General features: G+C 41.4%; 1 protein-coding gene across 1 annotated transcript in view; it reads left to right on the top strand.

Annotated features, from left to right (window-relative positions):
- The window catches only part of CUL2 (cullin 2), a 570,015-nt gene that overhangs the window by 272,441 nt on the left and 285,417 nt on the right, over window positions 1-12,157 (top strand). Inside the window, exon 12 of the mRNA XM_086941531.1 lies at window positions 6,932-6,991. Within this exon, the coding sequence (XP_086797657.1) occupies window positions 6,932-6,991 (60 nt within the window). The remainder of the gene's footprint in view (window positions 1-6,931; window positions 6,992-12,157) is intronic.

Consider the following 12,157-nt stretch of genomic DNA (forward strand, 5'->3'; position numbering starts at 1 on the left):
GTTTCAAACCACTGCAACAGATACAGGTGGTCGCCGCTAGGTTTGGGAACTGCTATGTAATCTATGCAGTGTGCAATCTGCAGCTCATATGCCTCGAACGGAAAAGGCTACTTACCAGTATGCATCTGTTCTTGTCATGTAGGGCTGCAGAGTTGCACACGCCCACCCGCCTCCCCGGCTACCTTTATCTGTTCCAGTATTATCTTACTTAGATACATATCACATGGACATCACTATCTCTTATACAGCTCCATCACTTCCCTAATGGTGAAAAACAATCTGAAGATGGAGCCTTTGACCATACGCAGTATCATCCAAAGGAGGTGTCACCTATCCCGTGACTTCCAAAGACTTTTTTACAAAACAAACTGCAAACATCCGGGCCCAACACCAGGTGGCAATCTATGCATAGTGTGCAACTCTGCAGCTCTACATGCCAAGAACAGATGCATACTGTTAAGTAGCATTTTCCTTACCTGTGCTATGTGTCCAGGGCTCTAATATGTGTTATGTAAAAAAAAGTCAATGTATATTGTCTCGAAGGATTCTGTACATGATCGCTCACTTTGTGGTGAAAAGTTACAAATAAAGGTTAAAAAGAAAACATTGACTGATTCTGCTCCTTAGCATTGGTTGGTGCCCCTGTGGATCCACACAGAAACAACGAGTTTAGGCAACATAAACTGGCACTCAGTGGACTCATGTTCTATACTGGGAGGGGGATAACAAAGGAGTCAACAGTAAGCCACCTAAAGAAAATATGCCTATGGATACAAAGGTGTTGTGCTATATTCATTAGCTGTGCAATCATTGGTTGATTCTAACTGTGAGTTATGACCGTTTCTAGATATCGGGTTGTGCACCGCCAATTATTTATTCTGTTTCGACTGTGCTCTAGGGAATTACTCCCCTCCTGGAGTGTATGTATAACTGACTTCAAGTTGCACACTTATTACCTCATAAGTGTGTCACCCTAGGCACCAGTAATCTTGTGCTGGTAGCTCCAGCGAAAATTTCAATTCAAAGTTCAACTTAAATGCTTCTCAGTAAAGTTTACTTCATTCGCTGCTTTTTTGTTCCAAAACCAAAAGTGTTTTATTCACTTTTCTTTTCATTCATAATTCAAGACAATTCATTGTTCCAATGCATTTCGGTGCTTTACTACACCTTAGTCAGGGAACGTCTAAAATTAAACAAACAAAACATATTCTTTATTCATGTTACTAAATGTTTCACTTTTCTTACGCGCTGCGGGTGTAATTTGAGACTCATCTGTGGTGTGGGGCTCGGCTAATTTTCTATGTTTGGTCTGTCTGTTCCTGGCTACGGTATCTGGTGTTTATCATGTGTTTTACGTAGTTTATGTGTTGTCAGTTACGCGCTCCATTCACTATGATACTATGTTTCTGTTGGTAAGGTCCCTACTGCTCTACGGCGCTAACCATTCCTAAGACCGCAACACCCGGCTAGTTTAGCCTGCTAGGTGACTAAGCCCGCCATTTCTCACCTGGCTGTTAAAATGAATCCTGCTCGTTCTGCTACGCGAAGCCGTTCGGCTTCGCCTGCCTTTCAATTAGTCAATGCTCACTACGCCCTGGTTCGCGCATGCGCTATGTGTTGGACTAATTTTTTTCGGAAAGTAGTGTACGGTAACTTTATTGTTCGCCAGCGCAGTCAGTCTTACATTTTCCTAGTTACTATTAGATCAATCTAAGGTCCATGTGATAAAGTGGGCACAAAAATGCTCGCTGTTCGTTGACTCTGTGCATAACTTACTGATTATATTTACAAATGTGAGTATAATGACAGTACTGATATATGATATTGTCACAGATAACAAGTAAATTCTGTCCTGTCGTTCATTCCATTGGGCTTCAGGCTGCTGAGGTAGTAAATCCAGTAGTAAAGAAAAGTGAAACATTTAGTAACATGAATAAAGAATATGTTTTGTTTGTTTAATTTTAGACGTTCCCTGACGAATGTGTAGTAAAGCACCGAAATGCATTGGAACAATGGATTGTCTTGAATTATGAATGAAAAGAAAAGTGAATAACACACCTTTTGGTTTTGGAACAAAAAAGCAGCGTATGAAGTAAACTTTATTGAGAAGCATTCAAGTTGAACTTTGAATTGAAATTTTCGCTGGAGCTACCAGCACAAGATTACTGGTGCCTAGGGTGACACACTTATGAGGTAATAAGTGTGCAACTTGAAGTCAGTTATGACAGTTTCTCATTACCAAGGTCACTTGAATTAGTCTGCAGAGCAGAGAAAATAAGCCCTTCTCCAGAGATGTTATCAGATCCTCTGTCCTTCTTGACACAAGCAGTGATGCCAGAGATGGACAGCATTCATGTTAGAATCAATTCAGTGTGCAGCAGTTCTGGCAGTCTGGGTCGAGCATCATCCGGGCTACACCCAAATCAAAAAAGCCAGAAATGAGCATGAATGGATGCTGAGAAATACTTGGGAGAAGAGCAGTTGCTATATCATTTTTCTTTTGTGTTAAGTTACATGTCGGCAAAAGATGGCTCTGCATCTGTTTTTAAATATCCCAAACCAATTTAGGAAAATAGAGTACATTTTATAAAATAAAGTGAGACCAAAACAACAACAAAATAATTGGTAGAACCGAAGACTTTGAATTTCAATGTTTTAGGTAGATATAGTATCTAAAAGCACCAAGCTCCATTTTGAGTCATCTGGTCATGCTAGTTCAGGGGGAAGTCACAAGTTCAGGCCGACTGTGATGGAGCGTGGCTCAAACACAGGGCCCAGGTTAACTTATTATGGTCTGGCACAAAGAGTCCAGTTCGGTTGGAGAAGGCCATGCGGAGCAGGGAGAGTTTTGTGGGTGGTTATCGCTGTACTGTGGAGAGCAGGTCTGGCTACATGAACAGTTCTCACTGTAGTGTGAGAATATTGTTGGGTGTTACAGATTTGTTTTGCTAGAGCTGCGTGTTGGCTGTTACCTAGGGCTGTTGGTGCTGTAGTGCAAAGTGCATGTCTCACGTTGCCAGGATTCACTGTAGCACAAACAGTCTGGTTCACAGGAACTTCACAGTAACGAGCGACAGAGTCTCAGCACGAACATGCCCGTTCACAGTTGCAAAAAGCCCAAAACTTCAGTATCGCTCCTTTTCTTGAAGACGAGTGCATTCCGAAACAACCACGGGACCAAGACCTTAAGAGGCACCTATTAGGGATTGGGGACTTGCTGCAGCAGAGGACAGCAGGTCTTAGACCGGTCCAGATACTGTAGTTCAGCTCGGCAGTTCCAGGAAGGCTTCTGGAGCTTGTTGCAGCACAGTCTTAGATTTTTAGAGTGAATCCAATCAGTGTGGGATCTCTCCTGGGAAATTGCATGTATTGTAACCATTTGTGAGATCAAAAACAGATTGTCAATGGAAATTAACATTGACCTATCTGTCCCGCAAGTACATTTACAATTTTTTAGACCATATAACTAAAACCATCATCTTCTCTCATTGCCTGCTGCGTGGATTTCACCATGGAGGTGTTTCATACACTATCCTAAATTAGGCTGATTAAAGGCTTGTTCAATGGCAAGTGCAGATATGTCATTAGCTGACCCCTAATTTTGGTGAAGGGTAGGTCAAACTAGTAAGTCAACTGGAAATGCGTAAGTAACTTATGAGGATCAAAATGAGCCAGCTAAAAAACAAAGATTGGGATAAGTTTTGGGGCCATCTAATTAATTGGTGTCAGATGATTTGTCTTGTAGGCATACCAGCTACCCCTCCTGTCACTCATTGAATGTATGTTTGGATTTGACCCTGTTCTGCGCTCTGCTGCCTTTTGGCTAGGTTTGCGCTTTAGAAATCCTACAGGCATGCATACCTATGCTCCTCAAAATCTGCTTTACAAAACTTTTGGTAACTCGAACATATGTAAATTATTTCCACACAGTGGCTTGGGCATTAGTCCTATCTATATAGGCAGGAAAATAAAGTAAAAATCTTGTGAGTGGCTGATACCCACCCTAGTCGGTCTGCCTCCCTCGCTTACTTTGAACTGGGTGTTATATAGGCCTTAACCATTAAAAGGAACCTTGGAGCAGATTTCATTTATAAAATAGTCCTAAACTCAAGGGACCTTTGATAGCCAATATTTTGAGGGCCAACTAAATATCAAGAAAATTAACTACAACATGTCTTTAGCACATATATATGCATTGTGCTTAATCTCATAAAGGTTTCCAGTGTATAGTAAACAAAATGAAATTGGCAGCCTGAACAGCAAAGGTTTCTTGTCGTCAGTGGTGGAATGCGTCTATGTTGTAGATGAATCGTCATATGCATATAATGTGCATGTAACGTGAAACGTGTGTCAGCAGGTGTCTTTTCTGATTACATTCATTGCAAATACGGAATTGATGGTCTGGCAACTTAAATTAAGTCTTTGGTTATTTTACTGAAGTGGAGTAAAATTACTTTATTACATTTGCATTAAAGACTATGCTTGATACATTTAGTGTGTAATTCAGTATGTGCCCTCTTACCTTCCTTTAATACTTTCAGGGTCTCCTCTGTGTAGAATCTTTCTTGGAATTCCCTGATCAAAAAAGTGGCCATGTCCGTGCTATAGACCATTGTAGGAAGTCCTCATTCTCCATATGTCATGGTTAGAGAAAATGTGTAATCTTTAGAATTACTTGTATTAGCAGGTGATGATGATGGTTTACATCGAGCAAACTAAAGACAAATTCTTGAAATTGGCAGGTCTGAAATAAACTGCTCCCTGTGGCCATTAATGCCTGCATTTGGAGCTAAAGTGATGACATTCATTTTGCACATACTTGTTAAGACATTAGAAACTAAATTAGGAAAAAAGTCTTTAAGATTGTAGTCTTGAGCAATTTGGATTGAGTATTTTATCGATATTGAGAACCAAAAACGTATGCCAGCTGGATCCCCATATAAGGAAGAATATGTATACTAGTACTGCCATAGCTTTGATGGATTCTGATTAATTACATTTTGAATATTGTTTTTATAAGATTATCATACACTAAAATATGGATGGAACTAATTTTGAACATTTGGAGTGGAACAGCTGTAACCATCACTTTTGCAATATGAATCTGTTCTGGATTTGCATGCTGTGCATTATTCTGCTGTCTACGTAACTCTTTCTTGTGTACTGATCCCTTTTCTCATTCACCATTTTTTTGTTGTCCTCCTTCTTGCTTGACAATCCCCGATCCCTCAGCAAGGGAGTTTCCGTCTGCCCCTGCATAGCGTAGTGTGCTGGTCTTTGTTTCTCCTTGGCTCCCAGATTTTTGGGTTTGAATTTGGCACAGGCCCCACTTCTCAATGCTGCGGTCTCGTGATAGGCAAAGGTTGCACACCTGATGATTGTCCTTCTGGGTAAATCTGTGGTGACATTCGAGGCAGAAGCGGAAGGGTGTGTTCTCCTCATCACTTAAAGCAGGGGCCAACTGTCCATGCATTCTCTGGTCTCTTCCTTCATTGGTTAGTCTTGTACTCCCCTTATTTCTGCACAGAAAAAATACTCAGGCTGATTTTCCACAAATAAGACCTCTTTTTGATTGAAGTATCGAGGTTTTCCCTCTGGAATGTTCTTGTTGCTTTCAACTAACCTTCTTTTGATGATTGGAGAGCCTTCAGCGATGTTTTCAGACTCAACGGCGGAACAAGAATCTGAAGATGGTGACCAATCGATAAGGCTTCCGGGGAAGGGCATCTGACTGCAGGAAGGATTGGACTAAGCACCAAATGGTAAGGACAGTTGACGCCCAACAACACACAAAAAGAGAAAAGAGAAAACAGACCAATATACAAGAGGAGAGTTCCAGACTCAATCACTAGATGGTGGAATAATACACAGCATGTGAATCCAGAAAATTCTTAAAGCTGCATAACTACTCTAACAGGTAAATACCCATTTTGTATTTAACCTCATTGGGGTGCATTCACCAGCCTTTTCATGCCTATGTATTGAGTAATTACATATGATTGTAAGACCTCAGGCTTGCCCATTAGATGAACGACTGTCATGATTCATATAGAAATTGCTTACTCACAATTTACTAGTGTGTTTCTGTACTGTATACAATTTAACCATGTGTAAGAATGTTTTCCAACATTGGACCTTTCATATTTTCACTTGCTTGAATCATTCACCGCCGGCAGGCTTGAAATCCTTTGTGTTTAAATAGCAGTAACCGTGTTAAAATGGCAAAAGGCCTGAACAACACTGTTTGTTTTAGTAGCATATCCACCTCATTTGAATCAACCCATATGTTTTCCTATGAGGTGTAAATGTCCGCTTTCGTACTCTGTGTAGATGCCATCATAGCTCAGATTTAATAGAAAGTGTGAGAAGTGTACACTATGAGTGACTATCTGACAGTGGTGGAGGGAAGGTCGCATGTGTGATATGAATGCTTCCAGTGTTTTTGAAAGCTGGATTTAGGGTAACTAATTACTTCTCCTTCATTGAATCTTTCATATAATCACATGGTTTAATGAGAATAGTAATCAATTCTACACAGTGGCGACCTCTTCCTGGCTGTCCAAGAGAAGAATAGCTGATCTGAAGAGTGTATATCTTTTGTTCTATCAATCGAGAACCAAAAGAGCGTGTCTTTTGTTCTATCAATATAGTACCAGACTCATTTATGTAAATCCAATGAATGTAATGGCATTTCTGCTGATATTGACCGGTTTGGGAAGAAAGATCGTAGAATGACTGGCTTATTCATGTGAAGGTGGGTATGATCCTAGGAATGGTGCTCAGAATGACTTTGTCCTTTGTGATTTGTAGGAAAGGCTCCCTGATAGTGAATGCTTGCATTTCTCCTAATCTCTTGTCTGATGTTAGTGCTAGTACTGGTAATACAAAGGTCTTTTATACTAACCAACTTAAATGTGTCCTTCCTATGCAGGCTTTAACATCAGTAGTCAATTATCGAGAGCCCAAATCCATCTGTAAAGCTCCTGAATTGGTAAGTACAGCTTAAATCAACCTTTTACTTGTACAGATTCACAAGAAATCTGATTTCCAAATTACTAGCATTAGATATATACAATATTATGCAGGAGTAGTACTTACCCCTTCGAAAAAAATAAGACTGCAGGATTTTCACCAGGATAAGAATGGTGTAGAAAAGTGTAGCTACCTCAATTCAGAGACTCAACGTTTAGGTCCTTTGTAGAAACCAAAGTATTTTAGTGTGAATATAGTGAGACACTGGTTCGGTAACACCCTGACACTCTTAGGATACTGTTTTTCGTTGAAGGTACCTCTCTAATATATTCGTGTGGATAGCCAAAGTATTCTTTAAGAGTTCGAATGCAGTGGACCTTCATTGAAAAGGACAGATGAAATCCATTACAAATATGTTTAACCGTGAAACAGTGGGTTATGCGAACAAGAACATGCAAGAATAGCATATATAAAAGAGTTACCATGCATAAGGTTAGTAAAATACAGAGGATGGAGATTTTGGAGACTAGTATGAGCTAGATAGACCAAGGGGAATGTGAGACATTTAAAGGAAAGCATAAAATGCCAGAGGTGTCATACAACATAAATGGGTTGACACGGTGGCCGTGTGCAAGAAGCACACAAGGAATATCTGACATTAGTTTTGCTACCAAGCCATGATAGATGAAAGAGTAAAAGAGGAGAGAGTTACTGTTCACTCGGGTTGCACTATGAATAAATATAAATTATTCTTCAGGAAGCATGACCTGCCACCAACAGGACTACAACCATTTCACCAGTTATTACTGAAAATGATTAAAGTGTTAATCATCCCATTGGCCAAGTGCTCAAAGAACATTGCAACGCACCTAGCAAATCTTGGTGGGCCTTCAGAAAAAAAACGTGACTTGTTGAACAATGGTGATGTGACTGTTCATTTGAGAAAATAGGGATATGTGGTATCCTGAGCTAAATGATTTGTTAAGGCTCCCAGCCCTGGATATTGCCTTGGCAGCTGAACCACATGACAAGCATGTATGGATGAGTCTTCTATGAACCACACAGAAGAAGGAATTGATGCATAGCAAAATTGTGCACTTTACCATAAAGAAACTGTATTAGCCCTATTTGCAGTGTCAGAATTCCTGTCAGTCATTTTAGAATTGGGACTATATTTTAGATGGCTAGCCCCATCATGGTGAGTGTTACCTCATTTAAGTCTATTAATCGCGTGTTACTCTGTTTAATAATTTCTAGGTAAACCGAGTTATTATTGATTCTCAGTAACTACCCAAGGCATGAGTCAACTTGGGTACTAGGAAACAATAATTCAAGAAAATAATCTAGAAATTATTAAACAGAGTAACACGCGATTAATAGACTTAAATGAGGTAACACTCATGATGGGGCTAGCCATCTAAAATATAAAGACAGGAGATATCAGATCCCTTGTGGGGCTTTGTTTGGGGTGCTTTAACCCGCAAATGTTTTTTCGATACAAAGATGAGTGTTTTTTGCTTACATATATTAGAATTTCTTTGGATTGAATGCTTGAAACTTAATCATATTATTTGGTGATGGCTTAATGGAGACGTGCACATATCGGGTATATGTTTTTCTTGGTTTTTCTTGCCGGGTTCTCTTCTACTCATCACGGGATTCCACAAAATATTAGAGTTTTGAGATTTATATGTTATCTTAAATGAATTACATTGATGTTTATTTGTATTGTGATTTCAGCCCTGATGAAGTCGATGTGTAGATAATTAACATGACGAAACACGTGTTGGCTGACTTCTGTATATGGGATTTGGAGAGCTTCAAGCCAGAAAAAAGGAAAATAAAATATCCGTGATTTGAAGGACATTCGTTGATGATTTATTTTGGATTACCACCTGTGACTGCATCAGATTAATTCAGCAGAACTTTAATTTGGATATTGGACTTGTACATTTTGCGTGCTCAGGGAAATTGACTTGTTTTTAGACCTACTGGGTAGGTTGTGATGGGTGTTGGTGACCACACCCTTCCTTAGAAGCACCGACAAGATATTTTGGAAATCTATACTATACCCTTATTTGCAGAGCGCCCTTGTGACCTGGGTTACCAATCTGGAGAAGGAGTTTGTAGACCATTGAGACAAAATGCCCCGCCTTTCTGATACGGGAGATGTTGTTCCAAAGCCATGGTACAGAGGGCGACAAGGAGCGAGCAGACAGCAGCGCTTTTAATTTTAGAAAATCATAAGTCTATTGGTGCGAGATCATAATTGGCTTGAACTGTAGATAACGGCAGTGGGTTGCTTCCGTCATAAAGATCACTCACTATGTTGATACCTTTTTTAGACCAGTGTACCCATTGGAAAGGCTCTCCATTAATTTTTAGCATGAGATTATGCCACAAGGCAATTGAGGTGGATTGTGAGTTTTAAGCCTGTGTGATGGGATTGGTCGAGTTTCAGAAGGGCTCGTCTTGTGTTCAAGGGCCGAGAGGGGAATGCTGCCAATGATGGCTCTCTCAATATCCAACCACAGTGGAGTGTAAGCTGAGTTGTTGCTTAGCCATTGGGCACCCTGTTTACATAGAAACGCAGTTTGGTAATGTCTGAAGTTTGAAAGACCCAGGCCGCCTTTTTCTTTAGCTAGTTGTAGCTTTTTCATTGATATCCCAGGCTTCTTCCCTTGCCACAGAAATGTACCAAAAAGCTTATCTACCTTATGTAGGAAATAGTCTGAAAAGGTCATTGGTAACATACTTGCTAAGTAGTTTACCAGGGGGGTTACCATCATCTTTAGGGTTTCGGCCCTACCCCACCAGGATAAATATTTCGGAGACCAGCCGTCGAGTAATTTAGAGATTTTCTTTAGGAGTATATTTTCGTAGATTTTTAATGTGGATATTAGGTCCCTATCAAAATCTAAGCCTAAGTATTTTAAGCAGCCTGGCTGCCAAGTCAGACCAGAGTCACCTAGAGTCTCTTTATTCCCTAGATTGTTAAGTAGTTTGACTTCTGTTTTGTCTTTGTTTAATTTATAGCCAGAGACCTTTGAAAACTCCTCAATAGTAGTGAGAAGTGCCGGTATTGCTTCTTCCGCCTTTTCTGAGACGACTAAGACGTCGTCTGCATATGCCGGTATTTTTACGATGCATCCATTAAAAGGAATGCCTGGTATATCCTTGTTGTATCTAATGTGGTATAGGAATGGTTCAATAGCCAATAGGAACAGTGATGGGGAGAGGGGGCATCCTTGTCTTGTACCCTGGTGTAGATGGAACGATGATGAGAACGACCCTCCTGCTCTAACCCTTGCTGATGGACAGAAATAGAGGGACATGATCATCCTTATGAGTGATGGTCCCAGGTTGAATTTATTTAGTACAGCCTCCAAATACGTCCAGTCCACCTTGTCAAATGCCTTCTCGGAGTCGAGTATGATTGCCGATGTGGGGGTTGTTAGAGTCTATGCTCTCTCCAGAACATGCGCTAGAGTCCTGGTGTTCTCGCTGGACAACCTGTATTTCAAAAACCCTGCTTGAGACGGGTGTATGAGTTTGGGTAGGACTCTCTGGAGGCAGTCTGCCAAAATCGAGGCTTAGAGCTTACCATCTAGATTTATAAGTGAGATAGGGCTATAGTTCTTGGGCTGTGTAGGGTCCTTCCCATCTTTGGGTAAGACCGCGATAATGGCTTCAGACAGTGTACCTTTTGCCTCTCCTGTTTCGTTGATCTATCGGAACATGTGAAGGAGTGGCTGTGATACTACAGAGGAGAAGCATTTATAGAATCTGGCGGAAAACCCGTCGGGTCTGGGGGCTTTCCCACATTTTAGTGACTTTATGGCTTTCTCGACTTCCAGGCTCGTGATTGGGCTATTAATGTCTGCTTGTTCATCCGTGGAGAGAGACGGTAGCATGCATTCTCCTAAATAATCATTGATCTTGTTGGCTTCGACATCCGTGTTTTTGGCGTAAAGGCGTTCATAGAAGTCTTTAAATATCTCTGCAATTTTAATAGGGTCGGAGTGAGGCGCACCAATTTGGTCCATGATAGAATTTATCGTGTTTTTCTGTACTTAGAATTTAAGATACGCTGCCTAACTTTTCCCAGCCTTATTTGACTCACACAGTTTGAACCTTTTCCTCCTGTTCAGCCACACACCTGCTATCTCGCTCACTATTTTATTGTACTCTTATTTCTTGTTGGCCAGCTTATTAAGTGTTTCGTCTTTCCTATGAAATGAAATGAAATGAAAAAGAAATTTCTAAAGCGCACTGCGGCCAAGCGGCTTCCTGGCGCTGAGGAGCACATCAGAATCTACAGAGGAAACCCAAGGAGATTAGCCGGGGAATGCCTGAAGGAAAAGAAAAGTTTTAAGAGCTTTACGAAAGTGAGAAAAAATAGGGATAGAGCGAAAGGAGAGTGGGAGATTGTTCCAAATCTGGGGGGCCAGCACAGAGAATCGGGTGCCCCCGGTGCGGGATTTGCGGAAGCGGGGGACGTGAAGGAGAGAAAGTGAAGAAGAGCGGAGGGTACGGCTAGGAGCGTGAGAAGAGATAAGTGAGTTGATGAAAAGCGGGGCAGAGCGAGCGTGCGCCCGAAAGGCCAAGCAAGCTAGTTTGAAATGAGACCTGAAAAGAACCGGGAGCCAATGGAGGGTTTTGAGGGCAGGGGTGATGTGGGAGAATTTGGGGAGACGAAGGATAAGGCGGGCCACCTGGTTTTGGATGGCCTGGAGACGGCGAGTTTCGTAGGCAGGAATACCTACGTACAAGCCGTTTCCGTAATCCAGGCGGGATGTAATGAGGGCCGTGATAATGGTTTTAAGAGCATCCACAGAAAAGAACCGGGAGATCTTACGGATTAAACGGAGGGAAGAAAAACAAGAAGACACGACGGAACTGATTTGGGCATGCATGGACAGATCATTGCTGATCTTGATGCCCAAAGTCCGGACAGAGGAAACAGGGGAGGGGGGAGGGCCAAAAGAAAGGGGCCAGTGAGCTGAGGACCAGGGATTAGACGAACCACCAGTGAGGACGAGCTCTGTCTTATCGGGATTGAGCTTCAAGTGATTGAAGCTCATCCACTGGGAAATGAAAACAAGAGTGGAACAAAACTTAGGGAGAGAGTCAGCTGGGGATGAAAGATCAAAGACGAGCTGGAGGTCATCTGCGTAATTGTACA

This window comes from Lissotriton vulgaris, chromosome 10 (assembly GCF_964263255.1).
Source record: "Lissotriton vulgaris chromosome 10, aLisVul1.2, whole genome shotgun sequence".
In the NCBI taxonomy this organism is placed as follows: domain Eukaryota; kingdom Metazoa; phylum Chordata; class Amphibia; order Caudata; family Salamandridae; genus Lissotriton; species Lissotriton vulgaris.